The sequence below is a fragment of the Zonotrichia albicollis genome, chromosome 7 (assembly GCF_047830755.1).
Source record: "Zonotrichia albicollis isolate bZonAlb1 chromosome 7, bZonAlb1.hap1, whole genome shotgun sequence".
Taxonomy (NCBI): Eukaryota; Metazoa; Chordata; class Aves; order Passeriformes; family Passerellidae; genus Zonotrichia; species Zonotrichia albicollis.
In genome coordinates, this window is record NC_133825.1 from 22,718,922 (window position 1) to 22,744,438 (window position 25,517).

The window sequence follows — 25,517 nt, forward strand, 5'->3', positions numbered from 1 at the left end:
GCAAACCTTCCTAAGGAAATACAGTCCACTTGAGAGCACGGGGAAGTAGCTCAAAGTCAGCATTCCCAGACATAAATAAGCATGTACTGGGGTCAGTTTTCTGCAAAAGAAATAAGTTACCCATCAATAAAAAAAAAAGAATATTTGTGTGCTTGCAATACTCATCAGTAGTTTCTGCAACCAAAAACGAACCACGTGAGTGCTTTATGTTCAACAGAATTAACAATAAACCAAGCCTCAAGCAGAGTAAAAACATAATGGCACTGGTGCCACTTGACAGGCAAGGGGATCTTAGCTTTGTATTTCAGTGAAAAACAATCACCACCCCGGAGCACAGACTGGTCAATGCCCCTTATGTCCCACATTTGGCTACTGTTTCCAGTAAACACCAGCTAGTAGTTCATTTAAAAAACAAATAAAGCATCCAACAAAGTCCTAAGAAGTCAGTCCTAGGAAGTCCTAGTTAAGAAACATTAAAAAGATTGCTTTATGCTTGCATTCTCTATCAAAATGTGTAATAGGAGTTGATGATGAACAATGAATAGCAGGAACAAACCAACCCCAATAAAAATCACACAGTTTATGTAGGAACTGAACACGTTGTAACTCAGCCTCACTTTCTCTCTGATCACTATTTCAAGGCATGTAATTTTACAACACCAAATTGCAATGCATGCATGCAAGTATCACAATCACAGAAAAAAAACTGTCATTTTCCAAGTCCTCCATCACTTCCTCAAAGCTTGATCAAGCCCTCAGGAAAGAAATCTTTCACATATTGAGTGAGATTTAGAAGTCTTGGAAATTCTCTAAGTTAACTTGTAAGTTTTTTAAAAAAATAAATATATATAAAACAAACTCAAAATAATATCTAATGCCTCTTCCTCTTTAAATTTAACAAAAAACCTCTCCACGGAACAGTCTCTTTAACTGTGTTGTTCTCAGTGTATTGAGCCTCTGACATTTATTTCAGCTTTTTTTAATCACACAGATCAACTCAGGATCCAAAAAGCCAAGTCAGCAGTCCCACAGGTTTTCAAGAACTATGCAAAGCCTGGAATAATGCTGAATAAGCCAAAAAGCCATCCAGGAGAAAAATAAAAACAAAGCTGTACCACCAGCTGAAAACAGAAAATTTAAGGCTAAGTATTTTACTCAAAATTGCCAACCCCACAATTATTTTCTGGAGAAAGGTGGGAGAAGATAGATCATGGAGCCCTTGAACATGAAAATGCCTGCTACTAAGGAATAGAAAAGTTAAAAAAGCCATGCAGCAAGCTCTGCTTAAAAAAAAATTGTCCACAAAAGATTCCAAACATTCTTCTTCCATTACAATTATATAGATTTCAAGATGTTCCACAACGTGAACCAAAGCTTTGTGCAGTGCAAAGCAGCCAACAGTAAAATTACATTTTTCCTGCAGTTAAAATGGATTAGCTTTAAAACCAAGCAGAAAAGGAAAAAAAGGGAGGACTTGCTGCTCTAGTTCCTCTGCTGAATGTTTGGAAAGTTCATGTTTCGGGAGTTTTTAAGCAGAGCAAACTGCACTGGAAGAGGAAGGAGGTTAAACACTACTTTATACTGGTAGAGTCAGGGATCTTAAATCACAAATGCATTGAGACAGGGTCAGAATGAGTCCCCACAGAGAGACCTGCAGCTGTGCTCAGCCCTGCTGTCCCACAGCACACACAAACACCACCAGGGAAAATGGGCTTTTCCAGCCCAGGAAAATCCTCCCCACAGTGACAGCATCCCCTCCGAATAAAGTGCATTATACCTCCTGCAGAAAAATGGCAAACACAGCCCTGCCCACACATGATAAGTATTAGGCAAAGCCTCCTACTATTGACTTTACTTAACTGGGTCTTCCTAGAGTTGCAATTAATCCCTAGGAATTTTCCAAGATCCTAACTCTGCAGAGACTGTGGGTCATTTTTATACCAAGCCTGTTTTTGCAGCTGAAAAAAGTCCATACACTCAGAGAAATGCAAGCCCAAGATTCAAACATCACCTCCCGATACTGAAATCCAAATATTCTAAAAAACCATAAAACTATAAATACATAGACCTTATTTACTCTAAAGACAATACACAGCATCATCAATAGCACTTAATCATGAGCTCAAAAATAAAACAGAAGTCACAACTGCATATAGTTTATTGCATAGATGAAATAGTACAAGCATGACCCATCAGATGTGGCTCCAATCTTCACAATTCAAGCTGTTCTTGAGATAAACATGACAGTATTGTGCTTCCTACTGTGCCAACAGTGACTTTATCCCTTAATTTATGCTTCTTCCTTCATGTTGTTTTTTTTTTACCAGAGCTATTTCAATTATTTGAGCTGTTCCTTTAAAAAAGAATTTGGCTATTGTTTGGCTTTTTTTTTTTGGCACATTACTAAAAACAATGAGGCATTGCATACAATTAGCACTAATTAAGTGGTATGGAGATCAGTAGATTGCTCTGTAAGGGCCAGCATGTAAATTTATAAATTATTCTTGTGGAAGAAAGGACATTGTAACAGCCAGAAGTTACAGTCAAAAAGCTCACTAGACTCTGAAAGTCTCTGCCTATCTCAACCATAATTATAAAGAAAAAACCAAACCCAAACCCTCTAGAATTAACAGAGGTGAAAGTCTGGAGGGTGTACTCCATTTCTGGAGTTCATAAACCATTATTATTAAGACTGCCAAAAAAAGCAATGTTTCCTGTTTGCATTTTTTTTCTGTTTTGATTTTGGTTGAATTTGGGTATTCTGTTACAGCTCAACTGGATTTCACCATAAAATACTTTTCAGCTCTTTAAGTTGCTACCCTGAAATCATGAGACTGCTTGGCTACCACAAACCCACAGCCTTGGCAAAACCCATTTGCAGAAATTGATACAAATCTTCTCTGCAACCTAAAGAAAAACAACCACCAAATTTAAGGTGTCAGAAGTAAAAAATTGTTTTAGAAAAGAAAAGCAAATAAACTTCTGTTGCCTAAGCTGTCATAGTGAAATGTTAACCAGCTCTCACTGTGCCTCCATGAAGCCCACTTGCCCACAGATCAGAGAGGTTTCTCCAGGAAAGGAAACAATTCTTCCATTGCTGAAGAAACAGCACCAGGGAGCTGAGACAGCCCAAGCACCAGTCCCCAAGGTGTTCAGTCTACTTCAATCTCTATATTGCAGTAATTAACCAGTTCCTGCCAGAAACATCCCAAACCAGTCTGTATTTGAGCAAAAAGAGCTGACCTGGGTTCCACCTGCAGCAGTAACCACCACTTACAGCAGAACAAACTAGTGTCAGTAGAGCGCATTAAAAAAATTGAATTAAGAATTATTGAACTTACCAGAAAAGGTGCTTTCCTCCTAAATACCCTCTTCACCTCTACTTCTGTCCTTAAAAATGTTGAGACACTCTCCCTCCAAATTCAATGAGGTTCAAATCATGGACTACTTCAAAGGAGAAATTGACTTTGTATTTCTGAAGTAAAAAAAATACAGCCCAAGAGCAGAATGTTTGAGAAGACATCACTTGGGAATCACAAGAGACCACAAAGATAATTTTATTTTATAATCAGAGAACCATGTTTTCACTTAGGCTGGCGTTAAACCTTTTTATGGGATATAAAATTACTCAGACCTTACTAAGTGCACATTCTTACTCCTTTGATTATTAAATGGGGGAAGAAAGGTTAAATTACAACAAAATGCTAAATACAAAGGACCTTCAAGTGTTTCAGAATGAGCAGCCCCATCTATAAGTTTCCCATTACCTTCACACTACCAGGTAAAATTGACCTACTTTACAAATACGTATATTCCTCCAATCACTTTTTAATCATTTGCAAGTAATTAAGGTGAGTAGAACAGCACAACAGCAATCCCTTACAAAATGACTACACTTCTCAAGTCTACTGTTATCCCGAAGATTGCAAAAACTCTTTTATGGCTGTGGCTCTTCTCTTCAGAAAAATACAAATCCATGCTGGCCAACAGCTCCACACCATGGTCCTCCAGGTCACATCTTTAATGTGGAAGCCAACATGCACTGCAGCATCTTTGACTTTGCCTTACTGCAGCAAACAAAATGCACCCAAATACCAAACATCCCAACCATTCCATTCCAGTGAAGCAGGCCTGATGAGCCAGAGTAGCTGTTTGGGACACACATCACACAGAAAGAACACATCCTGGGTAGGGACATGGCAAAGCACCTACACCAAAGCCTACACCCAAATGCAATGTTCACCAATGATCTGTACTCTATCTGACAGGGTGGTTAGGAGAGGATGGAAGAAGGCTGTGTCCATCCAGGCCTGCAGGCTCCCTGCTCTCCCTGCGTGCCCCTGGCCTGCTCTTACTCCCACGAAGAGGAGCAGCCCAGAGTCTGGGTACCAGGTGCAGAAAGGCTGAACGTGCTCCAAGTGATCTCGATCCATCAGGCTGCTGGGAGGGAGCAGAACAGAGCTGCTGAGTGGTTCCTCCTCCTCTCCTCCCAGAAAACACTTCAAACAGGAGGAGAGCAGGAGAGAGGCTGAACAGAAGCTCTGAGCAGCTCCTCTCCCGGCAGCGTGCCTGGCTGCCGTGCAATGTATGGGGAGATCCTTCCTGTGCTCATCCAAAGCTACTGGACTTGAATAATCCTCTTAGTCACGTCTCCCTTCGCCTCCTGGGCCCTGAGGTTTCCCACTCTGAAGTTTCCTATCTGTCTGGAAGTCCTGGCTGTGCTGTCCTGCTCTCTGTGCTGCGGCCAGCCTGCAGGGGCAGCTGTGTCACTCTTTCCTTTGGCTGCTCCCACGCCTCGCTCACTCCTGCCCTGGCCAGACCCTGCACTGCTCACTTGGAGGATGAACATTCCTCCAACTCACGCAATGCAGAAAGCAGGAGCACAGAGACAGACACCAAAGGCAGCCTCAGGCAGCACAGAGCTGTAGCACAAAGCTGACAGCACTTAATTCTTTAACACGTTATTAAAACCAGTCTCAAATCTTCTGCTGGCGGTTCAAGCCTGGAGGGAAGGCAGTGCCAACAGAAGCTCTGCAGTGATACAGGAGAGACACCCAATGAAAAGATTCTTGTAAATATGCAGCTGCTATCCTCTAAGGAAAAAAAGGGATTAGCATTTTACTTTTTAATTGATTTGCATTATATTCTCAAGTCAAAACACTAGGAACCCTCAGCTCTGTACACAAACACAGAACACATAATTCCAATGACATATAAACCAATTTAAAAAAACTTCAGTCAAAGGAATATGAGACTTGGTGTCCCTTTTTCAGGATGAGTAAGCACATCCATGGGTGAGAAGTACATCCATAGAATGGTGAAATATTAAATTAAATTAAATGGTCTCTGTAAAGGTACAATTAATCTGTTGTCTAAGTTTCCATCTTTCAGGTGATAAATACCTAAAACTATACATAAAATCCAGCAGAATAATCTTCTAGCACTCACTTCCCCCAAACATTTACAAGAACACAGAATATAAAGTTTTGTAAATGTTTAAATACACACACAACTTTGCAATACCCTACTCTTTTTTTTTCCACAGCTTAAATGATTCCTCATGTCTCAAACACTGGAATGACTTTTTTTTATTTCTGCCAAGTCTCTGAACAATCTAAAGATGTCACTGAAGACCACTTAAAATAAAAACCTGAGTGCTGCTAAGCAACCCAAAAAACATTATTACATGTTCAATTGTTTAGTGCATTGAAAAATTTCACACATATTGAAAGTCCATGTATTCTGCACTCTAATGATGGTAATGTCTTCCACACAGAGGAAGGAAAGAAAATTCTGCAGAATATGTTCTTATTTCAAAAAGGAATTGCTTAAAAAGAACTAAAGATTTGATCAAATTTATTCACTGTTTCTACACATGGAACAGATTAGAAACAGATTCTCTCTTATCCACTATTTTATACACACTCCGGAAGCAAATTTACTAAGCAAAAACAGCACTTGTGTTTGTTTAACTAAAAAACTAAAGACATACCAAGATTCTTTTCCACTATATAAAACAATATTTAAAAAATGTATTCCACATCCAGACTCTTTAAATCATTGCTATTTTAACTGCTCCAGCTGCATATAAACAAAGGCCATCTAATGTGATTTAATATTTCACCGCTCTATAGCACTTCTCACCCATGGATGTGCTTAGACATCTTGAGAAAGGGACACCAAGTCTCATACTCCTTCAATGAAAAGCATTTCCACATCCCAGCAAGGGTGACACGCAAATGTATCCTTCATTTCATAAATTACATGTGTGTTTTTCCACTTAAATGTAGAGTAAGTATTACACACACAGAAACATGGTTTTAGATACAGGTGATTTTAAACCCTTTCTGTTCAGCACATCTTTCACTCATCATGGCTCTGTACCACAGTGGAATGTTCTGCACAAGAATTGCTTTACAACAAAGCTCCTGGTTTAATGACTCTGCATCCCAATTTATACACCCTCAAGGAACACAATCTCATCATAAAGAACATGGGGAATATCTTCAGAAGACTGAAGATTCACTATCAATGTAACTAAACAAAGCTGTTTCACTCCATCCCTTATAATGGGCTTAATATTTATTTTGGAATTATGAATTTCATTTTTCCATCCCTCAAGATGCTTGGTTTTAAGTTACCAATCTTGTATATTCAACAGCCATAAATTTATTACAAGCACAGAACAGAACAGAGCCAATCAAAATAGACATAATCAAAGCCCTCCATTCATACAAAGTGATCTGCAATAAGGTAAAAGGCACACTTAAAGGTTAAACCACTAATTCAGAGTGGTAACACAGATTCCCCAAACCAAAGTTTGCTTAAAATGTAGAAAAAGAATCATCACCTGTACACAGAATTAAAAAATGGTTTATAAACAAAAAAGAAAGAGGTGAAAATCTATTTAAAATTTTGGAATATGTGGCAACCTCATAACGGAACTTCAGACTATCAAAACAATAAAAAATGTAAAGGTCTATATAGCAAGGCAGAACAAGAGACAATGCCAGAAGCTGATGCCCAGGAAGTTCCATCCACACATGAGTACAGTGACCGAGCACTGGGACAGCCCAGAGAGGGAGTGGAACCTCCCTGCCTGGAGATGCTCCAGACCCAGCTGGACACAGCTCTGTGCCATGTGCTCCAGGGAGGCAGCACCAGTGACCCCCTGTGCTCCTCTCCTGACCCACTCTGGGATGTGTGAGCTAAGAACAGCACAGATAAGAGGACATGTTCCAGAAAACAAAAGCAGCACTTCAAAACAACAGGATAAATCATTAGTGTTACCAACTTCCCTCTCCAGTTATCTTTTAACATTGCTTCTTTCAGACCAGATTTACTTGGCTTAATACTGATTTTCAGATATGTTGTACTGGAGACCATTTAGCTCAGCTTGATTATAAAATTGTTGCAAGTTCTCCTCACAAGGAAATCTAGCATAAATCCTTTCCAAGAACAAAGTTTAAACAGATGAAGCCCATGATCTGAGCTGTTCCACAAGCAGCAGAATGGTATTTTGGGTTTGTTCTGCTTGTCATCTCATCACTAGAATGGACAATCATTCAAGCTTTTACACAGACTTTGTGCCAAGTAAGCGAGAAAACACATAGCTCAATCTTTTCAAGTACATAACTTGAACTTGCAGATATATTTCACTTGAATGATCTGGAACGAGGCTTTGTTTTTTTCTTTCCTTGGCACTCTTATTTATAGTTTTTTGCTTTCAAAACCTCTTTAATATCTTAGCAGCCCAATCAAAATCCTGTGCCATTCTAACTCCTACACATAGAAGTTTTTTTTTTGAGTTAAAAAGCTGTAGAGAAGGGCTGAAAGTCCTAAAAGAATTATCAATCCATAGCTTCTTAGCATATTGGGCAGGTACACAGGAAAACAAACAAACCAACCAGAAAAACTTTTCTATGAGATGGGGGAGAAGTACCACCTATAAAACCCCAGTGTAATAAACATTCCTCAGCATCTACATACTGCAAGCCTGGCAATAACCACATAAGCACCATGATTGCTGCTTATTTTTCCTCGAAACCAATTCTCACAGACCTGATTCATATCACACAGTTCTGGGGGAAAATGGAACCAAGATTTTGCAAAGCCTCCCAGACCTGGCCTGCAGGGAAGTTTAGTAAATGGAAAATGGATTGCTCATGTCTCACTCGCAGCTACACTTTCCCAACAAGTAAAAAGCCAAAAGAGGAATAGGGAACCACTATTTTCATACATTAATATTTGAGAAAAAGTTCCTCCATACAAGTTTATCAAGTTTTATACATAAGTAGTATTTTTCACAAGTTTTATTGCAACCTTTACATGCCAGGCAAGCCCTGGAATTGCAACAGAATGGGGAATGCAGCTGCATTGTGGCTGGCACCAGCTACACTGTCCAGCTTCCTACCTCTGGGAAAAGGCTCAGCAGTCAAATCAGATGGGGTAAAGAAAAGCAATTTTTTCAGTGTCTCAAAGCAGCAAACCAGAGAATATTCCTTCCAGTGCAGTAAAATTTCTACCAGGCTGCACTGGAGCCCTTCTAGAAATGGCTAAAACACTTAGCTGCATACAAAACTATCACTTATCAAGGGCTAACTACATTTTCAGATGGCAGATTGTGTGGGTGTCCTGGAAAGCACCTCCTCAAGCCACCAGTGTGCCCCAAAGTTCACAGCCCCTAAAGCAATGGGACAAAATCTAATCTTTAAAGGTCTAGGATATATCAACCTGGGCAATTATTAAAAAAAAAATTCTAAGCAATAAAAATGGAGCTTTACTCCACAGCATTTCTAAACTGTTGATCTCAAGATGCCAAAATCAAGACACAGCTGCTGGCAGCTGGCCATTTGGGAGGCAGTCAGAATGACTGGAAATCTCATGCCTTTTAAATGCATCATCTATTATTGTCTTATATGTCCACAAATGATACATTTACATTTACAAATATATTTTTTAAAAACCTTTCACCCTCGAAGGGAAAGAACCCTAAAGAACAAGTTATTTCCTGTTTGTTGTCACTCTCATGTGCAAGGAAGACACTTCCAGGAAGGATAAATTGAGCAACATGTCCTTCTGTGGTTTACACAACAGAATCCAAGCAGCAGAGATAACAGGACTATGCTCCAAGCCCAGCTGCACTCCCAGGTCCTGTTTTCACAGCTTGCTCACATACCAGCAGCAGGAACACAAAGCTCGGGAGGATGTGGTGTAACCCAGAGCACAGCATCCCTCAGCTGCACCCCTGGGCCAGCCAGGCCATGCAGCCCACAGGCAGCTCCCCCTGCTCAGCCCCGAGCACCCAGTGAGTTTATCCATCCCTGAGCGCCTCAGCAAAGCCCAGCAGGTGGGAGGCTCCCAGAGATAACCACAGCCACATCCTTGTAGGACCAGCATCTCAAAAGCTGCCTGAAGGCAGCAAAGCAGCAGCACCCAGGTGCTGCCAGGGCAGATCGATGTCCCAGCTCACCCAGCCAGGCTGCAGGGAGCCTCCAGCTGTGCTCCTGTGGGCCAGAGCACCCCAACACCGCCATCTGCAGCCAGACACAGCCCCCAGCACCCCTCTTGTGCATGGGAACCAAGAGCTGCTCTTGCAGCAGCTGCCGGACCCAGCCAGCACCCTCCCTTCCTGCAGGGATCTTCCAGGGGCAGCACAACCAAATCCCACCAGGACTGCCAAAGGTGGGCTCCACAGACCAGTTTTCCCAGCAGATGTTTCTCAATGCTCTGAGGAAGGTAAATTGACCCCTAACTCAATCACAATTTTATCAACTATGGAGAATGCTTCAGGCTGCAAACTGCTATTTTTAATACTGGTATTTGATCAAGGATTTACCTCAAAATGTATTTTTAGTAATCTCCAACACCTAACATTAATAAACACTGTGCTTTAATATAATAGTCCAATTTCAGATTTAGTATTTTAACTCAACAACTGAAATTGTAGTTAAGAATTCTTTAATTCCTTTGCTGTCCAAAAAAGACAGCAGTGACCTCACTTCAGCACTGAACACTGCAAAAACTGGAAAGCCTCCAGATTCTATGGATTATTTCCTTTTCAGAAAAAGAGGAAAAATCATAAGATGACATTTTTTTCTGCCTGTCCTTCCATTAGGCACCACTGAGAAGACTCTGGCTCCATCTGCTTATATCCCCTGACACACACAATTGATGCAGTGTTCCCTGTGCCTTCTCAAGATTAAAGCTAAACAGTCCCAGATGTGTCAGCCTCCCCTCCAGTCCCTCAGGAGCACTGTGGCCCTTTGCTGGATTTGTTCCAGAATGCCCATGTCTCCCTGCCACTGGGGAACCAGGGCTGGACCCTGCGCTCCTGACGTGTCTCACCAGGGCAGCACAGAGTGTCAGGGCTGCACAAACCTGTGACAGTTTTCTCCACGGTGCAACAATTCATGTTCCTTTTTGCTGAACTTCATGGAATTCCTTTGGGCCACTTCTTCAGCTTGCCACGGTCCCTCTCAATGGCTGCCTCCATCTTCACATTCATGAATAATTTTTCCTTGCAAGTGAGGAAAAATCCCAGCAAACCTGCTGTCAGCTCCTTGATCACCTGTCTGGAAGCTGTCACAAAATGCATTCCAGAAACTTCCTCCATGGTTTGTGTGCTGCCAGGCTCTTGTCTCAGCAGAGAACAGAGTGGTTGAACTCCTCCATGGGGACTGACTGCAAACAGGAGCCTCCCTCCAGCTGTTTGAAGGCCTCCTGTGCTGCTTCATCCCACCCAGATGGTCTGCAGCAACACCTGTAAAACTGCCCAGCACTCCTGAGCCTGCACTCTCAAATGGCTGGCGCTGTGCTCCAAGGCAGAGCTCCCTGCAATCCTGCCACTCCCCCACATCAAAGCGCATCACCTCCTCTTCAGCATCCCACTCTGAGCACCCTACAGACCCTGGCACTGAAGGACTCCAGTCCCCAGAGCTATCCCACCACACCTCTCCAGCCTCAGGGAGGCTGCAGCCCTGCAGTTCCACCTGTCTGCACCATGCATCACCATCAGCAGCTTCAGGGATGTACCACACTCAGGGGTTCCCAGTGAAGGTTCTCCTGGAACAGTCCTGCAGGCACACACCTAGGGTGTGCTTTCCCCATTTCTGTGCCCTGGTGTCTGTAACTTCAGCAGAGCTGCACAGCAGGAAAACAGCTGGGACAGAACAGGGTTGCTACCTGCCCATCAACCCCTCCATGAAATCTGGCTTGAGCAGAAAAATTACATGGAGTTATGCTACCAGGCAAGTGACTTATCCAGACACTTAGTGTTCACAGTTATGGATTTGTTTTCAATCTGCTATCCATCACACCATCTTTCTGCAGAGACATCAAGAGCTTTTCCACGCAATATCCAAACCCTGCTTTCACACATGAGAGAACTCGTTGATTACTCAGATTCCTTAGACTGTATTATCTAGTGAGATACACTCTCACTCTGGAGTGTTCCCTCAAAACATCAATAGAATTCTAACTCTATTTATTCCAGTAAAGAGGATATCACTGCAGATATCTTGACATAAATCAGCTATAAAAGTCACTGACACATGAAGAGTTCCTTTGCCTCATGCAATACACTAATTCTGCTCTTTGCCAGAGGCAAGAAACAAAAACAAAGACTGAACAAGAGCTGAGGCTATGGTCAAAGAATGGTTTCAATCGCTTAAGTCAAAATTATTTTAGAATTACCCTTGATTAATAGGTAGCATCTTAAAGAAAACCTTAAATCAAGTGCTTGTTCCTTCAGATAGCTTATTAGGTGTGGGTATTTTCTGTAGCTGAACTCCAACTCACGTAGTCTCACCAGTTTTTAAGCTCAAAGTTCATCAAAGTCACCAAAGAGTCTTCACAGCAAAAGTCACTACTGTAAAAATATTTTTTAAAAAGCTATTAGTTCTTTGACACAGAGGTTTGAAATTAAAGAAAACTAGCATGTTTCATTGTTTGAGAGGCATAAAGCCAAGAGTCTGAAATGAGTACTCAAAATAGGACATATTTTCCAGTGGAGGTAAAGATTACAATATAACCAACAGGAATGTGCAAGCCAGCAATACTTAACTCAGCAGCTCATGCCAAACCATGATAGTCCCTTGTACTACTTGAACACTGAAACTTGAGAAAGTGGTATTATTACAATTGTTAATAGTGGAATGCAAGAACTACAAGTCACACAAATTCATTTCATGTATTTATTTTTTGTAGAAATAGACTATTCAGCACTTTGGGGATTTGAAAACCTGACAAAGAACTTGGATTCTTTTTTCCTGCTACATATAAGTTAAAAACCAAATGTAAATGCTATTAGGAAGGTTCCAATTTCCCCACAACTATGTCCTTGTATAGGTTATGCTGACACATTACAAGGAACAAAATATAATAAAAACCACCAACAGAAATCACACAATTTAGTAGGAAAACCCAACATTTTCTTCCTCTAGGAAAAGCAACTGTGGTTAAGACCTACTAAAATAAAGAGTTTGATATTTCAGTACAAATCTGGTCATAGATTAGACATAGTTCACAACCCCTGGAGCTCCAAAAAGGACATGGGAACTGTAAACAGGAGTATAAATCACCAGTACTCTGAGTATTTTTAACTTCAGCTGCAAGCAAGGTACACTAATTATTTGAAGGAACACAGTACACTAAGTTTTATTGGGCAGATTTCTATGACCATCACAAAAAAAAAAAAAATCCAGGGGAATATCAGTAATTCCTACTTAGCCATTTAAACACAAATCACCAAAATAAATTTAACATGGAACTTACCCTCCCTGCACAGGCACCATCACAGGAACATTACAATTGCCTGTTAAGCAGCCAACTTGCTCAAAATGTCTATCTTCAGGGTCCAGTCTCTAATAAAACCATTGTTTCTAGCACTCAGCAGAAGCCTGGGTTTCTTAGAATATCTGTGTTCTTTAGCACATTCCAATAAAAATGCTTTTCTTCCCCCCCACCCCATTTCTCCCAAGCTTTGCCTGCCACATGTATTGATTTCTCATTCTCTGTAGATGAAACAAACCAGTGCAGAAGACTATGAAAAGTACTCAAGCAAACTTTCCAACAGTTATGCATTAAGCAGGGAAAATGTACTTGTTTAAACACAAGTTTCACCTGATGGATCAGCAAACAAAAGCTGGTTATCATCCAGACATCAGAAAGAGGCATTGCATAAGTGCAATCAAGATCTGACAATGGTCTCTGGGTGACCTTTAGGCAAAGGAATGAACAATTGACTCTAAGTTTCATGTGGATTAAACCATGCAAAAAAAGTTATCTAAGCAAACATGTCACCTCCCCCTAAGAAAATCAGGGGTTGTTTTGGGCAGAACATTACTAGCTGAGCATTTTTCTAGCTCCCCATGGCAGGCAAAGAGCACTGAAACAGGGAGTAGGATGGGGGAGAGCTCTCTCAACACTGCAATGGAAGAACAGAGCCACACAAGGGCACCTCAATGAGCAGCTTTCACGGACTGCTCATGCTGAATTTGTTACAGCACTTCTGTCCTTCCTGCCTGGAAAGCAACCACTGATCCACTATTATCGTTAGAATTTACATGAGTCCTCTAATTCTGGCCTAGTCCAGCTGACCTGTGACACAACCAATATGGCCAGCACCATATCCAGTGCTATTTTCCAAGGTGCCCACCTGGTCTCAACACAACCTGCTCTGTAAGATGAGCTCTAGAGCAAACTGGGTGCTCTTCAGAGTTTGCTGGGCACGCAGGTCTGTGCTTTTTTCCATGTGTTTGTTTATCAATAAATGGGCAAATGCTGAATTACCTCATAAGAGAAAAAAATCTCAACGAACAAAATACCACCATCCATAAAGTTTTAGATCCTTGAGTAAAATTACCCTGAGCAGTCCTCAAAATGAAAGATGATGCACAAAAAATACAAAACAAAGTGAAGAAATACAGAATTTTAACTAGCAGAGTTTTGTACTTTAATGAAAGAGCCATATACAATATAGGCCCACACACCATTGCTAGACTTAGACTCTTATTAAAAACAGCATGGATTTGTTTTTTTAGCAAACTACTATCGTGTGATAGTGCATTATAAAGTCAAGAAGTATTTAACTGTGAGTGCTTAAACCACACATACCACATAAAAAACCCCTACATCTGCTAAAGAACATGACAAAGAAAGAGGATTATTTGAAATGCAAGACTGGCATAACATTGTGTAACCAAGAATGAGACACACCACGCAAGCAAAAAAAGGTGTTGCTTTCTTTGGTTTGGGTTTTTTTTTTAATGTTCATGGCCAACTTGCCCAAGCCTACTGATTGCTGCAACATCAGCTGATAGATTATACTTTTTGGACAGCTTTCCTAAGTGTACTGTTCTGCCTCTTTACAATAATATTCAGCTCCTATGGTAACAGGCACTCACACACCGAGTAAATCATCCCACAATATGAAGTCACCTGAGCATTAACCAGAATTTGTGCAGAGCAGCTGTAATTAATTGGGCTACTAGGAAATACCATCTTCTGTCACTGCTGAAAAGTTGATCTGTTTTACTCATATTGGCCTCCTTAAAAAAAAAATATTCTAGAATAATAACCAAAAATCTGATGAAGACATGAGGCATAAAAGAGCTTACACACCACTGTAAAGACTGAGATTTGTTTATGGGACACAATTCCAGTCATCTACGTGCATGAAGTAATGAAGCAGTGATACAAAGATGGACACAAGGGAAAAAACAGTTCTTATTTGCAAGGAGTTTACCACAGCTTTTGCAGTTTCTGATATTCCGGAAACAGAACCATTCAGGAAACAACAATGCAATTATTTTTAAGAGTGGAGGGAGAAAAAAAAAAGGTAGCAGAGGCATCCTCAAATTATCAATTTTTTTTTGGCACCACAAGTCAGATTTGATTTCTGTTTCAGATACAACTGGTAGCAAACTACCTGCACCTCCTCTTTTTTCAAAGACAGCTATGGAGTTCTTCCTACAGCACTTACTGCAGTTATTCTGTATCTCACAGGGAGGTGCCCCAGTCCCTCCATGAGCTGCAGAGGCTGCTATTCCCAGGTGAGCCTTGCTGGGATCAGCCCTGGCCTTCAGGAAACTGCCCACAAACTGTGGGAAAGATGAAAATAACCACAGCAGCAGCAGCAGATATAAAAACTCAGCAATGCAAGAAGTATCAGAAGCACTGAGCTGAACATGGAGCTGCTGCTTATTCTTTCTCCCAGATAGTTTTTCTTACATTTCACGATTAGTTCGGTAAACAACAGATGTTGATGAGGGAAAAAAAAACCACCAAGGCACCCCCAAGCAAGAATGAGAACATTTCCTGATAAGTTCCTTCAACAGATGCTCCTTCAAACTTGGCTGTAAAGACAACTGAACTAAAGATAATACATTTCCACTCTTTCATAATATAAGAAAGGTGTGGTGGTCACTAGAAGGCATTCTAAGTTTTTTAATCATTTAAAAAGTAACTTTCCCAAATGTAAACAAGTTAACTAGTAAAAGCAAAAGAGAACCCCTTAAGTATCTAATATGAGCAAAAAGCTGTATTTACACCAGCCTGAAATTAAAAAAAAGGCCTAAAAATTGGCTAACTTTTGGAAATAAGAAATCTGTTCATCATCACTTGGATTGAAAAGATGTTTCTTTTCCATGATGCAATTTCTGCATATTTTAAGAACTTCCAGTAAAGGATCTGGTATCACAAAACACAGGGAACACAATCCTACAAACTATCTAACACAAGTTTGTTCCTGGAGATGATTCACACTGCTTCCTTTCCATTGTCACTTTCCTAATAGGGCAAGTCAAAGCTTCACTTCCAAAAGAAGGACGCAAACAAAAGGTGGAGAGGGTGGGAGAAGTTAAAAAATAAAATCAAGTTTGGCTTGTAAACAGCAGCGTAGCTGACTGAATTTCTGGGTACCACATACAGATCTGGCTTCATGATGCTTTCCCTGGCAGAGCTGCCTGGTGCTTGAGGTCCTTTAAGTCAAGAGATGAGATAAATACTTGTAAAGCACAGAGAGGAAACTGACAGAAACTGACAAAATGTTTACAAAACAGTTCAGTTTTCTCACATAAAGAACTGCTATGTTTGCTTCTTGTTTCCTAATAAACAGTTTTTCATTAACAGTAAGCCAGACGGTTCAGATTTTCACATAAAGCCACTTATTTCCAAGCCCAATATAAACTTTCCTTCACAACAAGGACATCTGATACAAATCCTCCTCAAACTATCACCAGAAGAATGTGTTCTAGACAGCACATACAGAAACCTCACATCAAAAACCAGGCAGTACTCTGCTTGTATTTACTCACTATGGTCTATCATTCATATACTTTTTACTACTTCATTTTTCTTACAAAGGTAAGCAATAACATTTGAAAAAGGAGCAAAGAAAAATCTTACATTTTGACACTGGCTACTACTGGGTCACACAACCCACAGAGTATTTGTCTTTTGCTTGGGAGTTTGTTTGCCCCTTCATGCTTACTACCTCAGGCAGTAGAAGAAAGGACTGTGTGAGGGATGAGATAATGGAAATTTATTTGGCTGTTAGAGGAAAAAGTTAAGGCAACCTTCATCTTCTTACAGAACTCTAACTTTTGACCCTTCTCTACCACTTCTTACACAGAAATACCCATGTGGTTTTGGTTTTCAGACACTTTTGATGAGCACATCTTTATAAATAGTTGTTGCTGCTCTGTTTCTCCAAATTCCTTTCTCTTTACTGCATTACATAATGAGATTTTTCTACTAGCTCTAAAGTATTAACTGATTAAAGATTAACTCACCCCCAGGAGAGACCATCTCAATTAAAAAAATTCCAATCATTGCAGTCACCAAGTCAAACCGCAGCTCTTCAGTGACCAACCCAGCTCACCAGCTGCTGCTCTCCTGCTCGCTCCCACAGCCTCCCTTGCACTGCTGAAGGAGGGAGGCAGGTCCCTGACAGGGGATGCTCAGGTAGGGAGCACCCAAAGCTTCCAGTAAGTGACCACAACGCCCTCTTTGTGACAAGGGTTTCTTCTGAAAGTGTACACAAATATGTGAGTTACCGTGTTAGTGTCAAATATGTGAGTTACCGTGTTAGTGTAACATTAAATGTTTACAAAACAGTAGTTCCAAAGGGAAAAGCGCCCTCTTGAAGCCACCACCGTCTCTTCTTGTAGACCCAGACACACCCTGAGATTTGACACTGAAAGGCCTGAAACTCACCTCGGTTCTCACGGGCTCCTCAGAGCAGACAGCTGGGAACGGCCCGAGGGAATCACCCCGCTCAGAGCATCCTCAACTGGTTCAAACCCACTCATGTGCTCTTTAGCAACAAAACCAGCAAATTACTACTCCTGTTTTGTCAAAGGCTGCCTACGTAACTTCCACTGAGACCAGATAATTCAAAACATACTGGGACAAAATATGTAGCCTCAAGGAAAGAAAAAAAAAACTCAAAAAAACCACCAGACAGCGGAGCCAAGGGCCGAGCCGGTCCCACGGCCGCTGTCAGCCCTGCGGATCCATCCCCGCTGCTCCGGCCGGGACGGGACCGCCGGGCTCCGGCGGCTCCTTGGGAGTTGGGCTGTTCCTCGAAAGCCGAGAGTCGGCAGCGCCTGCCCGGGCGGGATGTCCCCTCCTCACCGACGGACGGAACTCTGAGGGACCGGGACGCTCCGAGCCCCGCGGGGCAGGGCAGCGGCACAATCACGACACCAGGGCCGGCCCCAAGCGGCATCTGGCTATCCGGGCTGGGCCCGGGGCGCTCGGCTCCACTCCGAGGCACAGAGAGCCGCTTACCCCGGCCGAGAGGCCACGGCAGCGGCCGGAGCACGGACCGGCCCACGGGGCTCCCGCCGACCCGGGCCCGCGTCCAGCACCGGGGAAGCGGCTGACAGGACGGGAATCCCGTTCCGGCGGGGAAAGGGGAGCCGGCACAAGGCACGGCGGGGACCGGGGCCCCTCTCGCCGCTCCCGGCCGCCGCCACCGTCCCGCGCCCCGCGGGCACCGCCGCCGCTCCCGCCCTCACCTTGGAGCATGGCCTCCAGTTTCTTCCTGTCCACCCGGAATCGCTCCTCGCCCCACTCGGGGCTGTGCAGGGGCCGCGGCGGCCCGGCCGAGTCCTCCTCGGAGCCGGGCGCGGGCGAGTCGGCGCTGCGCTCGCTGTTGGAGCCCGGGTCGGAGAGCGGCTGGGGCAGGTACCCGCTCAGCGGGTCGCACTGCGCCGCCATGGCGCTGCCCGGCGGCCGCCGCCCCGGGCCCCACTCGGCCGCCTCGCCGCGGGACGCTATCTGCCCCCAGAGCCGCCCGGCCGGCGCATCCCAGCCGCCGCCGCACCGAGCCCCGGCGCCGCCCGCCTCTGCCCGCGGCTCCCCGCCGAGTGAGCGCGGCCCCGGCCCGGCGGCGTCCGCGGCTCGGCGGCGCCCCCAGCCCGCCCGCAGCCCGCACAGCATCCCCACCTCCATTGGGCCGCCGCCCGCCGGGGAGGGGCCGGGGATATCCCCGGCGGGAGGGGGCAGCGCCGCGGCCCCGCAGGAGGGCGGGGAGGGCGGAGAGAGGGCAGGGGAGGAGAGGGGAGATGCCACCGCCCCCAGCGGCACTGCCCCGCCTGCGGGCGCTGGGCCGGGGGCTGTGCCGGCCGGGGTCAGCATGCTAGCCGGGATCACCCTGCCAGCCGGCGACCCCCGACCCTGAGTGGCGGTCCTGAGCCGCACCGTGCCTAGAGCCGATCCCGAATCGCGCCCGTGAGGGCGGCAGGGACCAGCTGGCCGTGGTGGCCCGGCTGGCACATCCCCTCCTGCCGGGCCGGGCCCCGAATCCCCGCTCGGGCGTTTCGCTGCACGAATTCTCCTGAGAGGGCAGTGCCTTGTGCTGCTGCACCTCAAGAGACTGGGTTACACATCCCTCACCTTCCAGCAGAACTGCGTTTATCCAGAATCCCAGCTGGGTGTACTCCGGCACAGTTCACGCCGCTTTGCAAACAGATTGAGCCCCCAAGCACGCAGTGGTGGAGAGGAGTCAGCGTGAGCTGCCACACTGGCCTGGTGGCAGTGGTGGCATTTTGCTGTTCCCTCAGCCAGACACTGCCCTGGAGGCCCATCACTGCCCAAGTGTGACTGTTCAAAGCACCTGGACAAAGAGTGAAGCATGGACACCCCACTCTCTTTGGGTCTCCTTTGTTTCTATTGAAACAGACAAATCCTTTCTGACACAAAAAGTTACACACCACACACTCTGACAAAAGCTTTCTGCTTCAATTAGTCACTGTTTTCTGCTGTTTTCCAGTCTGTTAGATAGACAATGATCCAGCAGCACTGGGTCTGGAATCCCACAAGGTATCCTACACTGCTGTAGATGCCTGTCTCCTCCAGATCTGCAGCATCCATGCGTTTCTGGTGGCCAAACCAGGATAATGGATGCCAACACAAAAATTACAGCTGATGTGACAGTGAACTCACCTCGCTGATAACATCAGCCTGAAGGACCATGCTAACATTTGTGAGGAGATTTGCTGGCACTCCAGGTAGATCCAGGGACCTTGTCTCAACATGCACTCATTTTTACCAAGTTCCAGTTTGGGCTTTCCAAGTTTTACATATTTCCCACTTAGTTCCATGATAGTATGAATTCTGCAACACCCAGGATTCCAGTTGGGCATTACGTGCATGGAGTGAGGCATTCTCAGCCTCTGTGGATGCTAGCCAGCAGCTTGCAGGTAACCACACACTGCTCACAAGGTCCTCTGATACTTCCCATGGCCCCAGGAAATAAAGTGTCTGAAGTCAAAAACACTAGAACAAAATATGAATGTAGGTCTTGAAAACAGTGCAATCTCCCTTTCTCTTAATATTTTCTTGTAGTGTGATCTCACTAGAGGTGTATGGGGCAGTCTCAGGAAAGACTGAAAGTCTTTTCCTTGCCAGCTGAGAAGCTTATAGTCATCAAGCACTTTTTTTTTTCTCTTCTGGTAGATGGGAAAGTGAACATTGTCCTTATCAAAACAACTTGAAATGCAGCAAAGTGTGCTGCCTCGCCCCACAGCAGCACCAGCTGGAGTTGTGTGTCTCCTGGATGCCAGGACCTGTCAGTTGCACAATCCAAATATTCACAAGTGGTGAGTGTTGACAGCACCAGGTACAGTCCACGACAGCTACAGGTGCTTAGCTCCTCTGAGCAAAACAATTATTCGGGTATTTTGCACTCATGAATTAGTGAGATTTACAATCAGAGATTCTCAGTGTAGGAGGTCCCTTTCCTTGTGTTTTATCCATTCCTTCAATACAGCCACAGAAACCTTCTTTTGAATAGTTATTTAAACCCAAAAGTAATCTTTTTTTCAGCAGCCATAAAAATAATATAATCAATCAAAGGTCTCTTAAAAATAATTTTGTCCGCAGTTTAGTTTTTATTTGCTGAAAGGAACCCTTTCTTAATGTGCTTTTAGATTAAAAAATAAGAAGTAAACTCTTTGATTTCCTCCTGAAATCCATATGAATGCTTTTAAAAGGATACAGTCATTAGGCATTATTATTGGTAGTTAAATTCAGTACTCTACCACTTCAATTGAATAAATGACATTTTATTTTCCTAGTATATTGCAGGGGAAGAATAAAATGCCTGTTACACAGAAAACTTGAACTAAGTAGAAAAACAGATTTTTAATGGCTACATACTATTATATGTGGATAAAATTGGGGAAATGGGTGGAAGTTGGCAGATACAAAATCAAATGGCTAGAAAGAACATCAGCTGAAGTTGACTTTGGCATATATAATTTATGTTGGACATTTTTTCTGGGGCCAATAGCTTGATCAAAGAAAAGAATAACAGGATCTTTCTCATTCTGGTGTACCATGTCTGTTTTGCTACATTCTCTGCCTTCTTTTTTCCTCCTGGTCTCTTTCCCTCACCTCACACACACACACACACACACACACACACACACACACATATATAATACCTGCAAATCTCAGAAAAAGCATCACTAAATAGGAGAATATTTCACTGTCACACTCAGCCTCTGTGCAGAGCCCGTATTCACTGGGGTGAAATCCTGGAATTTAAAGGAACTTCATGAACTGGTGATCCACTGTAATAAGTCCTACATATTTGGGGCTGCACAAAGTCCCCAGACTGAGAGACGTGCAGGATCTCTCCTGGGAATGGTGTGGCTCTGCCCTTGGCCTTGGGGATTGGAAATTAGAGTCACCATGCAGAGAGCATCACTGGATGTGCTCAGCTCCAGTGCATGGGGCTGAGGGCTGGGTGTGTCTGCCCAGGAGGGAGAAGTGAAATATAAACAAAGAATTAGGCCGTGTAACTTACCCTTAATACAGCACAGTCTGTATTGCAGAGCTTGCATTTATTTATTGTTCTTCAGCTCGAATTTCTCCACTTCACAGCACCACGAAGAAGCAAAGTGCTCTTTTCTGTACTTCCCTGAGGTGGTTTGGAAAGCTGCAAAGTGAGGGTGGGGAAAGAGAAGGTGGCACACAGATTCTTTCATCATCTGCCGTATCTATAAATGCTTTTCTAGGAGGAGTGCTAAAGTTGGGGTTTGTTATTTGGGAGAGGTTATTGCTAGTGAAAATTAATGCTGGTGGTGTTTTGAAAGGCTTTATTGCATTCACTATTTTACAGAAGAGCCTATAATATTTTGTCTTTTCATGATGCTATACCATATTCCCCAAACAAGTCCCATTAACTTAAATTTCTCAGAATAATATAATGTGTCTCACTCTGTTCTAAAGTAGTGTGCACCCACCAGCAAATAAATAAAACATCTTCCACAGCCATTACAGAAACTTTTCCACTCCTAGAAATTCCCCAGATAAATTCTAACTGAAAGGGCAGAGAGATTCTGAATCATCTTTTTAGTGATACAGAATTATGGAACCATAAAACAAAAAGATTGAAAGAGATAACAAAAAATGTTATCTCGTTCATCTCCTAAGTATGCTGAATTCATTTCTGATAGATATTTGTTTATTCACTCCTTTACAATTTCTCATGATGAGGTCTTCATGACCTATCCAGGAAATTCCTGTGTTTCACTTACCATCAAGAAGTATTTTCTCCCTTTAATAAGTAACTTGGATTATTCTCCCTGCAACTTAAAGCTATCAGTTTTTGTCCTGTTCAACATGGACACACTGAATGAATTATTTCTTCTTTCTATCAGACTTTGGTGCTTATAAATACTTTTATCAAGCATTGATTAATCTTTAATAGTTACCTTCATTAAGCTAGATACTCCTAAGTCTTTCAGCTCATTCTCAGAGGTTGTATTGTATTGATGGTCTGCAACAAACTCTTTCCATAGTGAGCTACATTCTTCTTGAAATAGAAACACAAAACTGAAGGGAGTACCCCAGCTGAGGCCTGACCAGTGCTGGACAGAATTGCATGATCTTACCAGCTGCCTCACAAGCTGTACTCCTGAATATTCATTTTCATGTAGTGCTTATCCTGCATACATGGCTTGTGTTGACAAACTGTAACCTCCAGGTCCTTTTCTGAATATAGCATCGTCCAGCTAATTGTTCTTTGGTGCATTTTGGTGTTGAGTTCTGCTGCTCAGCATGGTCTCCTGGTCTTGTCCCAAATGAATTTGATCCTGGTTTTTCTGAAAGATTGTGTTCCTGGTTTTTGACATCTATTTGCACTAATGCTGTACTTCTGCAGCTTCAGTTTTTACACCCCTCAGGGCATCCTTTCAGTTTTCTCACAGAATCATCAGTGAAACACAGAACACAGTGGGCCCAGGATAGAATATCTATTTTAATACATCCTTCCATCCTAATGGTCACAACAGTCCTGTGTGGGGATGCTTATTGCACATTTTGTTTCATTGACAGCTTCTGCTGTATTTTATGGGAATGTTACAGGAAATAGGATTTAAACTCTGCCGAAGTCCGGAGTTATGGCCATGCTACAGACATTCCTGGTTTGCTACAGTAGCACATTACTCTGGTAGAATTTATTCTTGTCACAGCCATACTTGCTGTGTGTGACTCTTGTTATTAGGTTACCTATTCCAATTACCTGTTCCAATTACTTTTTTTACTCCAGAATATTTCTGGGGGAAGAAGTTAAACTCACTAGTCTAGGATTTATTGGTTCCTTTCCTGCCTTTTTTACAGACAGTCACCACATTTGACCTTTTTCTGTTTTCTGGTACCTCACCCATCACCAAAGGATTTTAAAGAGAGTCATTAATGGTTGTGAGAATGAGCAGGGAAATAAATACAGCCTTGGTGAACCTTGCAGAAAACCATTGGATCTCAGCTTAAAAGTCTGACTGATCACACATGAGGTGTTAACATTTGGTAACATTCAGTGTGCTGTATAACCTTATATATACACTGTTATTTATTAGAGCCATGCAGTTTTAAACATCTTAATCTCTGGAAGATTTTTCAACAGATGGATTATGTGAACCTTGTCTTTTCAGAAATGTTAGGAGAATTGGAAACAAATGTACAAGGCTCAGAAGTCCAGGAATTTTCACTCTTGGAAATGGCACGGGCTCTTTCTGGCAAGGGCAAAACCTGTCTGTTTTGGCTCTCAGAAGCAAAGCCATAGTTCACACTCTATATCTAATTAGAAAACACTATAATGAGAGTTAAATATTACCAATTAGAAAAAGAAAACTGATATTTGTAAGGAGAGCAACTAATGAAGAAGAGCACGAATTAGAATTGAGTATGGCACTCTAAAGAACCAAAAGGATGAGAGCAATGATCCTGCACTGGCAATCTCCTTGTCATGTCAAATGTCAACATCCTACATTGCTGTCAAAGGAACTGCATTACTAATCTATAAATAAGGAAAAATTGGTTTCTAATCTAAATCTTGAACTTGATAACTATGTTCTTTTCTTAATTAAAAACAAGAAAAGTCCTCTCTTGTCCTTAGAAGCCTCTAGAAAAAAGCTCTCCTGGATTAAGAAAAAATATTCCTGTTTTGAAACTGCCTCTTTACACTGTAATCTTCACAGGTGATTTTTAGGTGTTTTACATTCTTTCTATTCCACTCACATAAAGTGTCAAACAGGAAAAAGTGGTTTTATTGAAGGAGAGGGCATGTGAACTAAATTCTGATATAAGTTTACAATTGGAGTTAATACTTTGATTTAAAATAAATATATACTGAATCAGTTTTCTCTGTTTCTTCCAAAACTAATGGAAATAAAATTACAGATAGGTAAAAGTGTTTCCTGGATTCAGATTCTAAATGGATAAACCTTCTTTATTAGTAATATTCTGGTTATTTTTCTTTCCTTTTACTGGGGTACAATGGAGTGTACATCCTTCTTACCATCCTGCATAGCTAAAATGCTGCATTTAACAGTGATACATTTCAAAAAATCTGTTCTTCTTTTTGTCTCAACAGATAAGATTTACTCAATTATTAGAGTAGTTCCTCAACTAAGAAAAAACTCTCTTTTACACTGCAGAGACTCCTTCAGTCTCTCAAGGCTTTTATATTGTATATAACGGCTGAAGTAATTAATGTACTTCCCTTTCAGTAGTAAAGGCTGATAGCTGCTGAGATTAGCTTTGGGTATCTATCAGAAACTGAACAAAATATGGGATTGGAGGATTTCTTGTTTTACGTTGTTTCTTTCATAGAGGTTTAATATGTGGCTTCATTATTATAAAATTGTTTGCACTTGGTGAGTCACTAGTCTGTAAAAAGCACCTGGATTTATTTAGCACTTAGAACATGGCTGTTTTTATTTCTCACAGCTACTCATCCTTGAAGGCTGGGAAGCCCCTCTGCTGCAGTGGCAGGGTTTTAATTAACAAGCTTTAATTGCCTGATCAGCCCCACCTGGCCTGGATCCCGCCCACACCCTGTACCCATGGGCTCAGGAGCTCCATTTAAGCTTGGCCCAGAATTCAGTCCTGGTTTGATCTTCCCTGGCTCTTAGGCTCTTGTTCTGTCCCTGCCTTGGAGAGCTGGATGTTCATTCTGGGTTACAGGTGGGTGGTTTTCTATCCTGCCTCTTGTTACAACCACAGAATCTCCCTGGAAGGATGTTTTACCCATTGAGTTTTCCTGTTCATTTTTTTTGTGTGTTTTCCTCTACCCAAGGCCTAGGAGTATACAGAGGAGTATTTGAGCATACGGCTGCATTGGTAGACTTTATATAATTAGGTGTAAAGACTTTGTTCTATTTAAATAAAGTCATGATAGGATACAGTGGTATGGCCATGTTTATAAAGTCTTGCTGCTCATCTGCAGGGGTTTTATCAGAATAGTCACAAAACACTGGGTTCAGACTGTCCACACCTGGAACTTCATATGGCTTTGAGGAGTTTATGATGACAACTGAACTTCAGTGGTTTGCATTAGGCAAAAATGTAATTGTTTCAATGAAACAGATAAATCTACTCTAATAGAGCATTGGTTCCTGCACACAGCACAATTAAAACCAGGAGTAGAAGAGGAGCAATGGCAGTTCCTACTATCCTGAAGGCTGCAGCCAAACCAGCAAAGATTTAAGGAAATGACTCAC

At 42.6% G+C, this 25,517-nt stretch overlaps 1 protein-coding gene across 1 annotated transcript in view; it reads right to left on the reverse strand.

Annotated features, from left to right (window-relative positions):
* Positions 1–18,455, reverse strand: part of BICC1 (BicC family RNA binding protein 1) — an 89,960-nt gene extending 71,505 nt beyond the window's left edge. Inside the window, exon 1 of the mRNA XM_074544653.1 lies at positions 18,024–18,455. Within this exon, the coding sequence (XP_074400754.1) occupies positions 18,024–18,447 (424 nt within the window). The 5' untranslated portion in view covers positions 18,448–18,455. The remainder of the gene's footprint in view (positions 1–18,023) is intronic.
* Positions 18,456–25,517: the final 7,062 nt, after the last annotated feature.